Here is a 19,334-nt window from a genome sequence, read left to right on the forward strand (position 1 = left end):
CTGTGTGAAGATGGGGGCCAGCTGGTCAGCACAGATTTTCAGACAGGCTGGTGACACTGTCTGGGCCTGGTGCTTTCCTTCTTTTGTTCTTTCTGAAGACCTGGCTCACATCTTCTTCGCTGATTTGAATTGTAGGTGTGGGGGAGAGGAGGGTTGCTGGAGGTGTTAATGGTTGTGTGGAGAGGTGTTCAGGGCGGGTGTGGGGTGATTTTTCAAAACGACAATAAAACTCGTTCAAGTCGTCTGCCAGGTGTTGATTCTCCAGAGTGCTGAGGGATGGTGACTTGTAACTGGGGATATCCTTCATTCCTTTCCACACTGAAGCAGGATCACTGGAAGATAATTTTTTCCTTAGCTTGTCAGAATAATCCCTCTTTGCCACTCTGATCTCCTTTTCCAGTGTGTATTTGGTCTGTTTGTACAAGACTTTATCCCCCTTTCTGTAAGCATCTTCGAGTTTTATAGTGAACCATGGTTTGTCATTGTTGTAGATTAGAGGAGTCCTGTTAGGAATGCACATATCCTCACAGAAACTGATATAAGATGTTACAGTCTCTGTGAGCTCGTCCAGATCAATGGCAGCGGCTTCAAAAAGACCAATCAGTGGGAGAGAAACAGGCTTGTAGATCCCGCTCTGTTTCATTAGTCCATCTTTTAACAGATCTTAATACAGGTTTTGCAGATTTAGGTTTCTGCCTGTAGGTCGGAATAAGATGAACCAAACAGTGATCAAAAAGTTCTAAAGCTGCTCGTGGGACAGAGTGATATGCATTCTTTATTGTTGTGTAACAGTGATCCAATATATTACGGTCTCTGGTGGGACATGTGATGTGCTGTCTGTATTTTGGCAGTTCACGGTAGAGATTTGCTTTATTAAAGTCCCTGAGAATGATTAAAACAGACTCCGGGTGTTTTTGTTCTGTGTCTGTGATCATATCAGCAAGTTTCTGTAAAGCTGTGCTCACGTGCGCTTGCGGAGGAATGTAGACACTCACGAGAATGAACGAGCAGAACTCCCGCGGCGAGTAGAATGGCTTGCAGTTAATGAAGAGCGTTTCTAGATCTGAACAGCACATCTTCTTTAACACCGTTAAATCTGTACACCACCTCTCATTGATGTAATCCCGCCGCTGCGCAATTTCCCTGTTGATACCGCGTCCCGATCTGCTCTGATCAGCTGTAGATGTAGTACGCTGTCCGGTATGTCGCCATTTAGCCAGGTTTCCGTGAAACACAGGGCAGCAGAGTTAGAAAAATCCTTGTTTGTTCGGAAGAGCATGAGGAGTTCGTCCGTTTTGTTGGGTAGAGAGCGGAGATTCGCCAGATGGATGCTAGGCAATGCCGTTCGAAATCCGCGCTGTCAAAGCTTCACGAGCGCGCCGGCTCGCTCCCCCTGCCTGCGCCTCCTGAAGCGTTTGACCAGAGCTACGGCTCCGCCAACTACAATGTCCAGCAAAACGTCCGAAAAATCAAAATCCGGTAAAAGATTTTGTGGTGTGTTCTGCCGAATGTTCAGCAGGTCATCCCTGGTAAAACTGATCGTATTTGAAAAACAAAAAACAGGAGAAACACTGGAGAGCTACGCACAATAGCTGCCATCAGCGGTGCCATCTTGTAATTACTCACCCTGATGTCGTTCCAAACCCGTAAGTTTGAATCTGAGAGTTATCAGACCCTCCATAGACAGCAACACAACTGAAATGTTCCCATGTCCAGAAACGTAGCAAGGAGATCGGTAAAATAATCCATGTAACATAAGGGGTTCAACCGTAATTTTACGAAGCCACGAGAATAGTTTTTGCGCAAAGAAAACAAAAATAACGATTGTATTCCACATTTTCGTCCCTACTGTTGCTTGTGGACGTGTGTTCATGACAGTACATGATGCAAGCGCTGATCCAGATCCAGCATGATGATGTTGAACACCTGCCTTGTGTTCAACTTCATCACGTCTTGTGTTCAATGTCATAACGCTGGTTCTGGATCAGGATGAGTAATTAATGACATAATTTTCATTTTTGGGTGAACTAACCCTTTAATGGCTTCTTAAGAATACAAAAGCTTTTTCTAAATGTCCACCTACCTGCTCCAGGGCAATAATCTGGAAACTAGGCATAGTAGGGTACGGCTTTGCTGAGGTGCCCAATGCCCTAATGAAGACCTCTAGGCATCGAGGGTCTTTGACCAGTAAAGGTGCCGATGCCTCACTGAACTTGCTAAGCAGGAGCTGCAGGAAGTGGGCCTCATCTGGAAGGAAGGTGCATGAGTCTGGAGCACACTGCTCGAGAAGACGCTCCACAGCAGGCAGAAGAATGGTCAAAATGGGCTGGACAAAGGGCATTACCATAAGAAAAGCATGACAAACTAGCATCAAACACTTAAATAAAAGTAACTGATAATTACTGTGTGCGACTTTGAAAAAAATATTTAGGCAAACCTAAATCTAATATGCAATTGTAATTGCAGTGTAAATGCATTCATGCCACCTCAGAGCAGCATTAAAAGTTTTTGTCAATACATGTAAATGGAACTTCAGATTCTGTACAGCTTGTGTGTCATCTATGCAGAGCAAAGATGGATTTTCCCACCTGTTCAGAACCAAGTACTGTATTAGTATGTTTTATGGTCATGATCATGAAACACCTGATCACATGGAGTGCACAAATCACTTCTATATAAACAAAACAACCAAGCACACTACTTGAGGAGATGCAAACTAAAATGATCAGTTTGGTAAGAGTACCTCTCCATGAACGTCCCGAAGTGCTCGCAGGAGTGTTTTGCAGGTGTAGGCAGGGCAGCAAGGTAACTGCACACACTGAAGGAGCTGCTCAATAGACGCCAGCTTTTTCTTTTTATCTTTCAATAACAGTCCCTCCTCGTACATCTTGGACAGTGCCTAGGATAAAATCAGAAGTAATATTTCTTAAACAGTTTTGATTTAGGCATCCAGCACCTCTAGAACTTACTCAACACAAAATGGAAAATCCTGTTTAACAAAGCTATGATGCTGTATTGTGCTTTGACTGACCTGGCTGAGGTATGAGGGGTCAGCGATGATTTCCTCTGATGATTTGAGGAGGTTCTCCACTAATGGATAATAAGGTGATGAAACGACCCCTGAGAGAGAGTGGAGCACAGAAATGGCAGCTCTCCGAACTTCACACACGCCTGAACACAGGCACACCAGCAAGGACGGCACCACTGCAAAAATAAGACCAGCGAGTTGTATAATATGAGTCATGGCTGAGAACAAGTTCCAAAAAAAAAAAAAAAAAAAAAATTCCAAAACAGTAAAAATTATTATTATTATTTTTTCTAAATTAAAACCCAAATTAGATTCAGGCAATAAAAGTATCTTAGTAGTCTTCGATTTATTTTCTTAAAAAAAGTAACTAAATATGTTAACTTTGAAAATCATGATTAAATCCTTGCAAATATACTAACACAACATCCCGTACAGATGTGCACAGAGCCAAAATAAAACAAAGCAAAAACAATTCATATGTAACTAGACCAGATGTGAAAGAGACCATATTGACATACCTGGTGAGGAACCTGATGCCAGCAGGTTGAGGGTTTTTACTGGCTGATTGCAAAGCAAAGCCTTTCCCATATAAAGAGCCTGAGTTTGCAGTATGGCACTGACTCGACAATCCAACTGATCACCCAAATTACTGTTGTAGCCCCATAAAAGAGAGAGGAACTTAAACAGGGTTATTGGCTCATTCAGGTGAACCTGCAAAATGACACAACCGGAGAAAAATTAGCCATCTATCCAATGCGATGAGCCATCTATCATGCATTTCCTGACTGTCACAATGGCAGTATCTGGCATAATTATAGCATGGCAAGCGTGAAAAATATGCTCAAGAACTGCATATTTATATAGGGTGACCATACGTGCAATTTTTCCCAGACATGTCCTTGCCAGGATTTGTTTAGGCTTGGTTTTCCTGTTTTCATACTTGCTGAAGGTAATGATCGAAAAGTAGCTTGACCAATAACATGCAGGCATTGTACATAATGGACCAATCATGGTGTGTGAGAAGGTGGGATCTACGATCAAAGCGATGCAAATACATGTACATGGCCTATTAGGTGTCTGACTTAAAGAGGCGCAGCTCATACTGATCAGTGTTTGACATCAAAGTACCTTGAGAGCGTTTTGAAAGCATAAGGAACCGTCCGTATGGTACTTTGATGTCATACACCGATCGGTCTGCACATGCAAACACAGCCAAATGCTAAATATTTTAGGCAATATAGAAATCCTGGCCAGGATGCATCTAGGAAAAATGGCACTTATGGTCACCCTAATTTATACAAACTACTAATGAGGCTCAGCTACATCAGTAAAATTCTAAATCAACAGCATGATATTCCACCTAGAGGCGTCAAGCATAACGCCGTATTAAACAGTATCTGTGAAGAGAATATAGTACCTGTAACAGAGGCTGCATTAGACTCTTGAAGCATGGAGCCAAGGGCCCTTGACTGGCCCCTGATATCACAACTTCAAACAGACGGAAAATGAGATGCAGGTAACAGCAGTTATTGGCGTCCATTTTCTCTGGGTTCCACCATGGCTCATCTGAAACACACAATCTTGTTAACTAACAATTACATTACACGGCAATGCAATTTTTAGCACCATAAATCTTTTTTTGATAAAGGATTATTCAGGCAAATCAATTGGGCCACATTTGGCCATTTTGAGAACATTAAAGTAGTTAATTAAATTAATGCCTTTATTCATAGAAATGCCCTGCTCTCTAAGCCTAGTCATTACCCTTAAAAACACTTGTCTTATACATATAACCGACAAGGAGATTTATGCAGATGAATACTACTACTCAACAGTTTGGGGTCAATACATGTTTTTCATAAAATAAATCCAGCAAGGATGCATTAAATTGACAGGACTGACTTTTACACTGTTATCAAAAATATATACATTTCAAATATATAAAAATTATACTTCAAATGCCATTATGGTGAACTTTCTATTAATAAATAAACAAAAAAAAAATCTTCTTGAGCACCAAATGGCTGCTGAAAACGCAGCTTTGCCATCACAGGAATGAATCACATAAAAAAACCCAAATGAATCCATCCATCCATCTACTGTATTTTTGCAGTCTTAAGGTCACTGCACACTGAGTCTGAAATTTTTGCACGTTAAAGGTCCCATGGCATGAAAATTTCACTTTATGAGGTTTTTTAACATTAATATGTGTTCCCCTAGCCTGACTATGGTCCCCCAGTGGCTAGAAATGGTGATAGGTGTAAACCGAGCCCTGGGTATCCCGCTTCGCCTTTGAGAAACTGAAAGCTCAGATGGCCCGATCTGGAATCTTCCCCTTATGTCGTCATACGGGGAAAGGTTACCTCCCCTTTCTCTGCTTTGCCCGCCCATGAGGAAATGAGCTACTGCCGTGCGAGGCGAGCGCAATATTTTTTTTTCCTCGAGAGACATCATGGCTTGCAAACAAGCGAAGCACTGTTTTGCGTCTGAGTAATAAACTGCGCATATTAACAGACAAATTATGTTCATATTTAAAAGTCCAAACAGTCAGTAAGCGACAAGTGCTTGGAAACGCTGTTTTGTAAATTATTTATTGATGAGTCTGCTGCTTTAAGGCAAACTGAAAGCGCTGCTTCTCTGCCGCTCAGAACAGACGCCGAGAGAGGCGACACTTCGCCGGGAGAGAGAGACCTCGTGCTCGCGGGGCAGTACTGGAGACATCTTCCAACTGAATAAGGTTTTTTTTTTTTTTTAAGTCGCTAGGTTTGTTAGTAGGTACCCGTTATGGGAAAAAAGCCGCCTAAAGGGTAAAATAAATACGACCTCATGTTGTGTCAATCACGTTTATACACTGCCTCCGAAACATTCAAGCGTCAGAAAAAATTCAGATCAGATTCAATTTTCTGCGTTTTCGCATCCGAAGCAAGCATTTTGATAGGAAAGGATGATGAATAGGAAAAAACATTTATAATAACGCATACGAAAATTTCGCACTCAGTGTGCAAGGACCTTTAGTGAGGATAAGAGACTTCTTTCAAAAAGAATAAAACCTCTAAATGGTATTCTTTCAGTTTACATAACATGCAAGTAAAAAAAAAAAAAGTTGCCACAAATAACGACATGTGCGCAATATTTACTACAGTTCACTCCTAAATAAGCAGTCCTGTAACGTTACCTTTAAATGTAGAATCTGGACATTTGAGTGCCGTGATGAAAAGCCGCAGGAGTGACAGCAGAAGGAGGCCTTGTTCTCTCTCTGCATTGAGGCCAGAGCTCATTTTCTGCAGAAACTCACCCAATATCACACAGACTGGCAGACACTCATTTACCTCCTCGCTAGACGTCTAGCATTCAATAAAGAAAGTAAAAACATTAACATTAGACCTACGTAAATAAAATGGTGTAATTTTACCCAACAGTGTAGATGTCAAATATACAATTCACAAATATACAAACTAGTAACTGTATCACTATATATTAAAATTAGTAATTATATTAGCAGCAGCAGTCAATGCTGGAAGTACATGGTACTGGTATATATATATTTTTTCATAATTCAAACAATACAGTCTTTTTCTAAACAACAGAAATGATAAGAAAAAAAGCAGTTCCTCCATTTGTGCTCTGACCTGTTCAGGTTGGATTGTGTAGACCTGTAGCAGTAAAGGTTCCAGTAGTTTGTACACACTCTGTGCTGTGTGGAGGTGTTGACTCTCCGTCAACGACTGCAAACTCTGTAGCAGTGCATTACTGAACACCACAAATGCTGCTCTCTCCCGCACACTGCTGCCCTGACGGCTCAGGATATCACACACATTCTGCAGCTGCAAGATTGACAACACAGTTTGAACCGAGCAAAGACAATGTTGGTTTAGTATTAATATGCTGTTTCGAACATGCATTTATGCAGAAGGTGTTTTTAAGAATGCAACATTTGAAATCATTAAATTAGTCACTATGGACAAAATAAAAATGCGAAGAAACAAATGCATATGGGGTTAGAATAACATGAGGGTGAGTAAATGTGAGAATTTTCATTTTTAGGTGAAGCATTCCTTTGCTTGGACAGGAAGTTTGGCACTTACAGAGCTGCGTTTGGTTGCATGATCCATGTTGGCCATGTTCTTGATCAGAGTTGTTGTGAGCATTTGGTTGACCACACCAAGCACATCTGATGGAGAGGTTTTGACCAGAACATCCTTCAGCACTATAAATAAAGAATAATATTTACCAGTAATATCAAAGCCTAATTTTCCAATTTAATACAAATCAATTCCTATTATTTCACGCAGAACATTTTTTTTTTACTCAGAAATAAGTAGGAAATTGATAATTAAGCAAACCTAAACTGCTTCTGTCCAAAAAGTGTTAATCTTTAATTATTACTATAAATTTAAAAATTATTATAAGTACTTTTATAAAAAAAAAAAAAAAAAAAAAAAAAAAAAGAAAAAGACATGTACCACGACCTGAGGTGGACTAAAAGGCCTTTTACTAGGTAAAAAGAAAAAATATAATCTTCATATCAAATGCCAAAAGGCATGCAGAATAGTGTACAACAGATTTTTTTAGCAAAATTTTTGATTATGTTGATAATCTTAGAAACTGATTTCACTGTAAAACAGCAGCAGTAGTGTTTACCTTTGGCCCAACCATGAGTAAGGGGATGCTGGGACAGCAAAGTGGTTTCAGCAACACAAGATGCCATCTGCAGCTCCACACACTTGGGAGCAGCATTGGTCAACACCAGGAAGGGCAGAAGCTCCCAACTAATCTGTGCTTTAAGATCTGGGTTGCCCTCAGTAATACGTGGGTCATCGAGAACTTGCACAGCCTCTTTTAGCACTGAACACCTGCGGAAAACAAACCAGATAAAGCTAAGCTACTACTTCCTTCTTAGTGTGGAAAATTCATTATTTATATTCCTACATTTAAAAAAAAAAAAAAAAACTTTTTTGTTGTTGTGGATGTCCCAATTGGGACACATGATTTTATGAAATGATTAAATGAAATTTAAAGATTTAAATTAAATGTTCATATTATATTTTGGCTGCATTTGTGAGTTAATAATGTGTAAAACAAGCACATAACTTAATATTGACTGCGGGGCGATTTACACCCCTAATTATCATTTTTCATTATCATGGATGAAAAGAGCAGCATAGCTTAAAGGTGCCATAGAATGCTTTGATACTATATTTTTAATTGTTCTCTAATATCTACATAGAAGGTATGTGGCTTAGGTAAGAGCAAAAAATTCTCCAGAAACTGTTTTACATGTGCATTTACAACCCTAGGACTTCTCCCTAGAATGAAACGGTCTGTTATTGGCTTATTTGGAAGGGTCATGAATAATAATGAGCTCTGCTCTGATTGGCTGTTTCACAGTGTGGCTCATTTCACTAGCTCAAACAGCAAGAAGGAAACACAGGGAGGAAAATATATATTTCAATACTTTGTCTCGCAGTTAAATCATTGGGTAATTATACTGTATATAAAATGCAGGCATAAGGGAGCCGCTAATATGCGGGACACTGAAACTGCTTTAAAATGCACGATCGACTTTTACTTTCACTTTCGAGATTCACGATCGCACAAACTCTGTTTATACTATGGAGCGGCAGTACTTACCACACATTTTACAAGATCAGATGCTTGTCAGTGGTGCTCAGGATCTGTAAATCATTCGCCATCATTGGCGTTATATTCTGATTCGCCTATTTGTGGTCTTTTTTATTTCACAAGATTTACATAAGGAGGAGGAAACAATGGTGTTTGAGGCTCACGGTATGTAATTTCCATGTACAGAACTCTCATTATTCAACTATGCCAAGGTAAATACAGTTTTCCATTCAATGGCACCTTTAACGATACACCACAAAACCTATTACGCTGCCTACCTAGGCAGCATTTCAAGTCACTACAGGCATGCTGCCAATGCTACCTTTTATTTTCCTCCCATGCACTTCAGGTATTGAATGCTATTTGAATGATGCACAAAATTGCTGCTTATGTAGACTGTTCCAAATCAGTTAGGAGGCAGTTGACAGCTCACTAGGTTTTTGAACAAAGACTACAAGAATACGTTTTAATTTCCATTACATTGAAACTTCCTGTCACCTGATTAATTAAGAAGACATACACTTGTATCGTTCTGGAGGTAAAGAAGGTATAACATCAGTTAACTAACCAGTCTGCTGATGGTTTGATGCGATGAAGAAGTGAAATCAAACAGGAAACAGTCTCCTCCGCATCCATAAGGTCCATGTGAATCTGTCAGGAAACCATAAAACAGATTTGACATTTAGATTGTACCAAAAATAGGACATGCTTGAAGTTTACATCACCAAAAGAGATTACAATTCATGATGTTGTCATTTTACCTGCAAAGCTTTAAGGGCAGACAGCACGATCTCTGGCACATCATCCTTTATTCTCTCCAGCAATGCATCCTTCAGAAATGCCTCATCAAAGCCATTCTGCTCCATAAAAACATACAGTCAGATGGACAACCAGCATCTCATTACTTCATTAATGTGGTTCTCATGGATCAAAACGGGAAAATAGTAAGCTAACACTAAAGGAGAATACAAAAGATACACACATGTCCTGAGGTGAGGATCTCCTTTAGGTAGTCTACAGCCATATTTCTCACAGAAGGTAGTGGATGATTCAGGCTGAGCATCAGAGAGGTGTCTGAATCTGGCAGGATCTGCATAGAGGAACAACATTGTAAAGTCTTGTTTTGGGGGTTGAATGGTAATTAGTACAACTACAAAAACCCAAGGTTACACTTTATTTTCAGGTGCCCTTGTTACAGTGCAACTATACATTTAAGCACAGAGTAATATTAATCAACTACATGGACTTACTATATTGCATGTAATTATGCAGAATTTACTGTTATTATAATAGTAAGTACATGTAACGTGTAACAAGGACACCTTAAAATAAATACTTAAATTACATTAGCACAAGGGCTGTCAAAATTATTATTTTCACAGCCGTTGTCACAGATAACTGATGTACTACACATCTGTGCCAGTTGCCTATGTGACAGTACAATATTGTAGATTATTTGTTACCTTTAAAACAAAGACTAGCTGTTTAAAGCAATAAAAGACCTGATTGACATACTTGATATTTTCCACAGCTCATAGTTAGAGAGATGAACTGATGAAGCACGCTTTTTTCATGGTCAGACGACACATTTTTGACACGATTTTCCAATGCTACATCCAGTGCACATGGATACCTATGAGTAAAAAACATTTAAAGATAAACACCAGAACCAAAACACTCCTTATGAAATAACATTTTAAGAGCACTAAAGAGCATAAGAGAACCTACCTGGATTCAAACTGTCGTACAGTAGATTGAATTCTCTGATTAAGAGCTGAAATCCTATCCGAGGGAAGCTCATTGCTGCAGGAAACATACTCTTCAAGAAGCAGCCTGCTCAAAACAATAATTGTAGAAGATTAAAAATCTAACACATCATCAGATCATCATACATACATAACGTCCAGGATAAAGAGAGATTCACTCATATAAACCACACTTACTTGGCTGCAGTGTTCTCCAGGTCGTTGGAGAGTTGAAGATCCTGAAACACTGACTGTAATAGTCCAGTACTGTCTGACAAACTTTCATTCTGCTGCTCATCTACAGGGACACAATAAATAATGATAAGTTTTACTATGATTACCACAGTGTTATTAGGCATGAATGATTTCGGTATTAAAGAGTAACATAAGAGTCAGATTAGAAATTTGTTGTTGATTACAACTACTTTCCATGTTTAGAGAAGTGACATTTAAACTAAAGGCTGGAATACAGTACAAGACTTTTTGCCAGTTTTTTGCCCCGATTTTCGGTCAGGCCTCGTCAACACTATCTGTTGAAAATCAGAGCCAGTAATCAGATCTTCAGCAGTCAGAGTTGACAGATTTCACAGAAAACTGCATAGTGTATGATGAACACAGACTTATATTTAGCTTATTACTACGATTTCATCGATTTTCATAAGTTGATTTTAGAACACATTAGGGTTATGGTTTTGACATTATTGTTCTCATTTTTCATGCATCAATTAATAAGGAGGTGCATGTTTCTGCATTATTTTTTTGTGTTAGGAACAACTTCAATGCCTGGAAGTGTGTGATCCTCAAAAGTATATGATGCCTTCAGAAATAATTTTTTGGTAGGCAGGCTAATTAATGTTGTGATGACATATTCTGCGGTCATCAACAAACAAAGACACAAATGGATTTATTTAAGCATTATGAACGTTGCTTGGAAACAGCTCCAAGCTGCAATCTCATTACGGTGCCTACGACAAAAAAATTCACAAGAGATGAGAAAAGACTTTTCGCCAATACTCTACTACTTGTCTGATTTTACACAGTGGTTTACATTTATCCAATCTGTAAATGCCTTTATCCAAAGTTTACTCCATGCAAATGAAGAATATTGGGAGCAAATTATCATAAGATCCACCAATATTTACATGCACAATGGCAAGTTTAAATAAGCAGTAGATTAATGCAAACAAGTAAACATGAAAAGGAAATTGCAATTGTCTTCACTATTGAAACGGATTCTCAAACAAAAAGAAAATGCAGAGCGGGACCTGATTTTGTCCATTTGTAACAAGGCCACATGTTTTTGTTTTTATTTCCCCCAAAATAATTAACACAAATAAATCATTTATAATAAACAGAATTTAGAATAATTCACAGATAGACACTAACCATCCTGGGCCATCACAGAATGTATAAGATGGGGCAGCAGATAACGCAGAAGGGGACTGATGTCATGGACTGTTGCTATACTCTGGAGAGTGGACACCAGGGTGGGGATAGCACACAGGTACCCAAATGCCCTAATGGGAAAAGGCACAAGATAATAAAGCATTTTAGATAGAGAAAATGTACCAAAGACGTTGGGGAACACATCTTATACATCTACTAATTCAAGTAAAATCACTAAAACTTACTTTGGACCAACAACACCTTCTTTCTGATTCTGCAAGAGGATGATGATGCAACTCAAACCCTCCCTGGACAGCTGAGGCATTCGACGTAGAGACTTGCACAACTGCACGATCAAAGAGTTCACCAGCTGAGCCTCCATTACTACCTTCACTGCCATCTGACACACGATCATATAAGTGGCAGCCGCATAGTCTGAAAGGTTAGATTTCAGGCCCTGGTTATGGGGAGGAAAAAAACAGAAATTTTTACTGATACAGGCACGTTTCCATTACCCTTCAAATTGTGCAAATTGAAATTGCGCCTCATGGAAACGCGTCAATTTCGCAAAAACGCCCATATATCGCAAAAAAGTTTTTACACTTGCATGAGGTGGTTTTTCAGGCAATGCAAAAAAGGAATAATTCGCAAAACTTCAATGGAAACGTTTTTTCCGCAATTACAGGTCACATGGTGTAACTAAAATGTCATATGATCAATGTACTATAACCTCCAAGAAACACTTAATACGTGGCCGCTCTCAAGTATAAGGGACTTTGCCTGCCATTCATGCTTAGACAATTTACACTGCACACATCTGTGGCACTGTGTGGCTCTGATATGGCCACCGGAGTTGATCTCAGCCACTCTAGTCTATGCTTGTGTTTATATGAGGCGCGTCGCGCACGTTTCTGAAGCAGCTCTCCGCACTGCTTTTGTAAAGTTACATGCACATGCCTCCTTCGATTAAATGTAGCCAAAATCTGTCAAAATCCCATCAAATTCCATTGCCATGACTTATCGCGAGAGGAAAAAATTACGTTTTTGTCACATAACATCTGTTAATGTAAACACGGTCATTTCGCAATACTTCATCGACATTTATAAAACATCTGCAAAGTTTTGCGCAAATCTGTAATGGAAAAGCTCCTACTGATAGATATACTGGGAACAGTCATAGACTATGTTTACATGCAGAGCAATACTCTTACAGTGGCATGCGAAAGTTTGGGAACCCCTTGCAGAATCTGTGAAAATGTGGATAATTTTACCAAAATAAGAGAGATCATACAAAATGCATGTTATTTTTTTATTTAGTACTGTCCTGAGTAAGATGTTTTCCATAAAAGATGTTTACATATAGTCCACAAGACAAAAAAATAGCTGAAATTATTAAAATAACCACATTCAAAAGTTTGGGAACCCTTGGTTCTTAATACTGTGTGTGGTTACCTGGAAGATCTACGACTGTTTTTTTGTTTTGTGATGGTTGTTCATGAGTCCCTTGTTTGTTCTGAACAGTTCAACTGAGCACTGTTCTTCAGAAAAATCCTCCAGGTCCTGCAGAATCTTCAGTTTTCCAGCATCTTTTGCATATTTGAACCCTTTCCAGCAGTAACTGTATGATTTTGAGATCCACCTTTTCACACTGAGGATGATTGAGGGACTCAAACACAACAATTAAAAAAGGTTCAAACATTCACTGATGCTCCTGAAGGAAACACGATGCATTAAGAGCCGGGGGGTGAAAACTTTTGAACAGGATGAAGATGTCCAAATTTTTCTTATTTTGTTGAAATATCATAGTTTTCCATTTAGTACTGCCCTTCTGACGCGACAGAAGATACTTGCATGTTTCCTGGAAGACAAATGAAGTACAATTTACCTTGATCTTCAAATTCAAAAAGTTTTCACCCCCGGCTCTTAATGCATCGTGTTTCCTTCAGGAGCATCAGTGAATGTTTGAACCTTTTTTTAATTGTTGTGTTTGAGTCCCTCAATCATCCTCAGCGTGAAAAGGTGGATCTCAAAATCATACAGTTACTGCTGGAAAGGGTTCAAATATGTAAAAGATGCTGGAAAACTGAAGATTCTGCAGGACCTGGAGGATTTTTCTGAAGAACAGTGCTCAGTTGAACTGTTCAGAACAAACAAGGGACTCATGAACAACCATCACAAAACAAAAAAACAGTCGTAGATCATCCAGGTAACCACACACAGTATTAAGAACCAAGGGTTCCCAAACTTTTGAATGTGGTTATTTTAATAATTTCAGCTATTTTTTTGTGTTGTGGACTATATGTAAACATCTTTTATGGAAAATATCTTACTCAGGACAGTACTAAATAAAAAATAACATGCATTTTGTATGATCTCTCTTATTTTGGTAAAATTATCCACATTTTCACAGATTCTGCAAGGGGTTCCCAAACTTTCGATCCCCACTGTATATTAAATGGAATTTGGCAATATTTGATTTAATATCGGCTACATTTTTTAGTCATGTAAGCACCATATTTGATTGGCATATTCCGTTTTCAGACAATATTCTGATTCCACAAATTTCAATTTTCTCCCGTTGCATTTAAACACCTCATTCAGGACAGAGTGTGGAAATGCATTGTTGAATTTGGGAAGGATTAAATTGAATTAAATTTAAGATTACTGTGGAAAGTAATAATAAAACTAACAAATGAGCATAAAGTACGGCAGCATCTTCAGTCTGCTGAGAAATAACAGCGGGAAAGGAAACGCGCATTTATAGACTGGCATGCCTACAAAACAATGTATACATCGATATTCTGATGCCTGTATGCATACACACATCACATTCAGAATATGGCTGCAATCTGAATATAAAACTTAATTGGTATTTGATGCTCTCAGGATCTAAGTTATATCGATGAACAATCAAGAATAATTAGCTATACATTATAACAAATATATGATCCATCAAAAAACACACCTGTATACATATATTTATAAACTTAACCACATCTGCATTATGTCACTGAGTTATAGTCTTACCAGTTGTACAAACGGAAGCAGTTTGGCAATAACAGAATTAGTTATCTTCTCCAATGCATCAAGTGCAGAAACAATGGTGGATGCATAGAAAGAGAAAATCACACGCAGCTGCGGACAGTTCCCATCCCGGACAAACCCAGAGTATGCCTACAACATAATTCAATAAAGTATTAGCAGCATTACTGGACTGGCAGACTTTAACCTGCACTAAACCCAGCCAGAGTGTCTTACCTTTACTGAATCTGTGACCAAAGAACAAATGAAATCCATGAAGCCTAAATCTTTATAGCAGTGTGTGAGCAGAGTTCCTCGGGCCAGGGGTACACCAGGTTTCTATAGACAAAGCACAGTGTAATTTGTAGCGACCCAAATTAACCTATAGCTTTCTTTGCATATACCAAATGCATATATGACAGAATCAGAAACGTTATGGCTTACCTGAAGTCCATGCAACCAGTGCCATTTGTGGGTTGGATCTTCAATCTTTAAAAGCTGGATCACTCGTACAAACACTTTAGTCTCATGATATGGTAGAACACAAGCAATCAGGCTGTCTTGGTTGTACAGATGAATGTGGAATCTGAAATCAAATGTGATTCAGTGAAGACTGTTTCCACGCTACAATATATAAGGTGTACGATTTCCAAATGGGATCTCAAAAATTATGACCAAATCAGTGTTTTTCTGGAGGTCAACCTACAAATGGATTACTTACAGCTGTCTCTGCACAAATTAAGATCAAATGATTTACACACATCATCTTTAAATTGAGAAAATCTCTAAAATACAGCACAATTTTGCCATTTACAAACTTTATCACACTCTAAAACGACTGATAAAGTGAATTTCACACAGAAAATCTGAGACAACAGCAAATCTATTTAAGATTACCTGTGTATTAGCCATTCAATGCATTTCAGAGCAGGCTTGAGCAGAAAGTAAGGTGACAGTCGAGTGAGAAAGAGTGAGATGCTCTTGTCCAGTTTCTTGTTGACCTCTTTTGTCTGAACACTGCGCTCTAAGGTCAAAGAGGCTTGACTAAACAGAGTCTCCTGAAACTCACTGAACGCGGTATCAATACCCATCAGCTCCTCAATTCCTGTGCAGCCTGTTCAGAATGATCAATAACAGCAGACATTTAGACGAGATGACTATTTCTATTCACTGCAATGAATGAATATATACAGGTGAATGATTACAGTAAATCTTCTGGTAAAATCTAATCAATTAAAAATTTCAATGTGAAATGATGACTGCAAGATGACCCTAACCTGTGAACAGCTCAACATTATCTATTTTTTAAAAAAAATATAAATGCAAAAATGTTTTTGTATATCAAAAAAAGGCAAAAATACAAGACTGTGTGTGTGTACTTAACAGCTTTAGTGAAAGAAAAAAAATACAATCCCATGAAGCAATGCAAATGACATTACCTAATTATTAGGGGTGTAACGGTTCGGTTCGATACGACACAGTGGTGTCACGGTTCGGTACGTTTTCGATACGGGAGGCGGGGCAATTGGTTAGATCGCAATGTTGGAAATATTTCTGTTTTATACCATGAAGGCGAGCCATATCACAAGCACGCGTTTGCACAAATGCAAACTTTGCACAAGATTTATGCTGGTAATCTCAGTCAATTCACTAGAAGCAGAAAGTAAAAACGGAATGACGGCGTAATGACGGAGCTTTCGGCATCTGACGCCACTTATTCTCTCAGAGACGAATCTACTTCAATATACACCGATAACGGTATAGCCTATAGCTGTTTTCATTTATTCCCTTAATATTTCTCTTGTGGCCCGTACATACTGAAGAAAAAACAAAAAAAAAATTAGAAGTATTTTGCGTTAAACAGGTTGTTTTTGAAAGTCGGTGCTTGAAATAAAAGCTTTTTATGTCACTGATTTTTATTGACGACTTCAGTGTTCATATTTTAATTATAGGACTATAATTTATTGTATATCCTAGTAGACCTATTTTAAAATACCTTCTTAAAAAACATTTTAATTGAGGAGTAAATATAATCTTATCCTCGCAGCGTGTCAGTTATGCATTAATTACTGCGGGGCAAATTAATTGTAGCTACTTTTAATTTAATAATAAAAGTAACTTCATAATAATAATAGGTCTAATAAAAATAAGAATGTAACAGGCCTACATTAATAGTGCCAAATCTTCTTAATATTGCCAATAATTGATGTTTTTGACAATATCTCTGGCTATCGTCGATACAAGATTATCATCTTTCGACGCACCCCAGCAAAGGGAGGTTACCACTGGTTGCCTGTTACGTCGTTTGGGCTGCGTTGTTGAGCAGTGGCACTATTTCACACACTTTAAGCTTTTATTTTCCAAACGTAATAGGATTAGTTCAACGAATCATTCGGTTTGTAATGCGTACCGAACGGTTCAATACGAATAAGCGTATCGTTACACCCCTACTAATTATATAACTTCATTCAAAGTTGTTGATTATGTCTACAAAACAATAACCTATATTTGTAGTTTATACACATACATTTACAAATATTTAAATATCAAATAAAATACTGCACTCTGCAGAAATGCATATGAACACTGATGGTTCCTGTATAAAAACCTATTTATAGTACACCCACTTCAATGGTAATATATTTGGCTATTAGAAAGCAAACACAATTGCGCAAAATCAAAAGCCATTTATGGACTGGGCATGACTTCTTTGGTATTTTCAATCTCCTGATTCATCTAGATAACAGAGGAGTAGGCTAGATGATGCTCTGCAGAAGTATACAAACGTCAGTAGCTGAGCTCAAAAGAGCAGTGTGTCTTGGAGGAAAAGCTCAAGCAAGACATGTGACTTACCCAGTGCATAGAAGGTGCTGCGGTCCATGCTGGCAGCATCTTTAGGGTCAAAGAGCACAGAGGCCACCACTCTCCGGCTGAGCAGATTAGAGTCATTCTGCGGCAGAGCCAGCCGCTTCAACTGATGTGCTAAAGACGTCATCTAGAGACATATGATAATAATATGAGAATTTCTGTTTTCATACACAAGTAACCAGTGCATCATATTTCTACAAAGGTCAGATTTTACCACAAAATAAATGACATTTTACATTAAGAAACGTAGTTGAAAGATCCATGAAGGATTTTTTTCACAGTATTTCATTTGTAACTTTCATTAATGTCAACGTGACTCTCATTAGATTGTCATGGTTGCCAAAACACATTCTATACCATCGCGATACAGTCACCACAGACAAAAGTTTATCGCATAAAGAATTAAACGTTTTGATCTCGCCTATGCGTTTAAAAGAATAAATATATTCCCATACCTTTGATTGAAGTTATCGCACCAGTTTCCACGTGTGTGAGTCTGCTGGTGATATTTTCCTCTCTGTTTTGCTTTCGGCAACAGATGAACCTTCTGATGTTATACCGCCACCTACTGTATCGGATGGTTTGTAGCAAACTGAATGAGAACAGAAAACATTTGAAAATCCCACAAAAAGAGCGTACCATGCAAGCAAACCACAAGCTATAATAATACTTTTGTAGTAAATTGTCGTTCATATTTAACACAAATAGTTTTACTATCTTAATAGTTTTTTTAATAGTCAAATGTTAGGACTATCTTTATTTTGCTATTATTTTGTAATTGTGACAGTCTGACCTACCTGCCTGTCATCTTTAAAATAACAATATTAACCCATCTCTTTCTTAAAAGGTGGCAAATAGTAGTAGTGAACATGCAAATGTGATACTTAATTATTTTTGTATTGTTATTATTTGAATGTTACCCTTTTCTGCTAAAATAAAAAAAGATACTTAATTATTAAAATATTTATTTTAAAATCTCAGGGGTATTAAGATATTAGAGAGAATCAATTAATTATAATTTATTGGTATTTTGTGAATAATATTTAATGATTTAATCGATAAAAAAAGTCATTGTAGTCTGATTATGAGTATTTTAAAATGTAATATATATAACTGAAGTGATTAAATAAATTATTTACAATATAAAATATATATTAATTATTTATAGGTAAGCTAGATAGCTTACTCAAGTAATTGAGCCTGGTGTCCACCTATAAATTTTTTTTGTCACAAAATCAGAACACTAATGTGGGACATGCTATGCTTGCTAGTTTATTGCCTGAGATGCTCAAAAACTGTGAGACATCATGTATGGCCAAAAACCATCTGTCACCTGCTGTCTCCATCTGCATATACAAAGATCAACAATTAAAAAATAACAGCCAGTATTTGCAAATCCATCCTCTGTGTGAGCATAGTGTAATAATATAATATAATATAATGGGCCTATATTTTGTTGTTGTATTTTATTATTTCCTTATTTGTTTGTATTATTTTATTCACATAGTCCTTGATGAAAAAATGAAAAAAAAAAAAAAAAAATGGGTGCTGTGCAGTGATTTGGTGAACAGGTGTTTCAGATCATAGCATAGCCTGTATAGGCTACATCAGGCATCCTCAAATCTGGCCCACTCCTGCAGAGTTGAACTCGAACCCTAATTAAA

General features: G+C 37.9%; 1 protein-coding gene across 1 annotated transcript in view; it reads right to left on the minus strand.

The window, feature by feature from the left end:
- The window catches only part of LOC306857326 (HEAT repeat-containing protein 1), a 34,629-nt gene extending 16,423 nt beyond the window's left edge, over positions 1 to 18,206 (minus strand). Inside the window, exons 1-23 of the mRNA XM_079397228.1 lie at positions 18,126 to 18,206; positions 17,656 to 17,797; positions 15,700 to 15,916; positions 15,247 to 15,388; positions 15,040 to 15,141; positions 14,809 to 14,955; positions 12,027 to 12,238; positions 11,782 to 11,912; positions 10,594 to 10,693; positions 10,379 to 10,483; positions 10,166 to 10,283; positions 9,633 to 9,740; positions 9,412 to 9,507; positions 9,219 to 9,301; positions 7,670 to 7,881; positions 7,114 to 7,235; positions 6,658 to 6,852; positions 6,204 to 6,372; positions 4,446 to 4,594; positions 3,547 to 3,739; positions 3,032 to 3,204; positions 2,744 to 2,899; positions 2,084 to 2,326 (exon numbers count right to left, since the gene is read on the minus strand). Of these exons, the coding sequence (XP_079253354.1) occupies positions 2,084 to 2,326; positions 2,744 to 2,899; positions 3,032 to 3,204; positions 3,547 to 3,739; positions 4,446 to 4,594; positions 6,204 to 6,372; positions 6,658 to 6,852; positions 7,114 to 7,235; positions 7,670 to 7,881; positions 9,219 to 9,301; positions 9,412 to 9,507; positions 9,633 to 9,740; positions 10,166 to 10,283; positions 10,379 to 10,483; positions 10,594 to 10,693; positions 11,782 to 11,912; positions 12,027 to 12,238; positions 14,809 to 14,955; positions 15,040 to 15,141; positions 15,247 to 15,388; positions 15,700 to 15,916; positions 17,656 to 17,797 (3,315 nt within the window). The 5' untranslated portion in view covers positions 18,126 to 18,206. The remainder of the gene's footprint in view (positions 1 to 2,083; positions 2,327 to 2,743; positions 2,900 to 3,031; positions 3,205 to 3,546; positions 3,740 to 4,445; positions 4,595 to 6,203; positions 6,373 to 6,657; positions 6,853 to 7,113; positions 7,236 to 7,669; positions 7,882 to 9,218; positions 9,302 to 9,411; positions 9,508 to 9,632; positions 9,741 to 10,165; positions 10,284 to 10,378; positions 10,484 to 10,593; positions 10,694 to 11,781; positions 11,913 to 12,026; positions 12,239 to 14,808; positions 14,956 to 15,039; positions 15,142 to 15,246; positions 15,389 to 15,699; positions 15,917 to 17,655; positions 17,798 to 18,125) is intronic.
- Positions 18,207 to 19,334: the final 1,128 nt, after the last annotated feature.

Source organism: Barbus barbus, assembly GCF_936440315.1.
Source record: "Barbus barbus genome assembly, chromosome: 38".
Classification (NCBI taxonomy): Eukaryota; Metazoa; Chordata; class Actinopteri; order Cypriniformes; family Cyprinidae; genus Barbus; species Barbus barbus.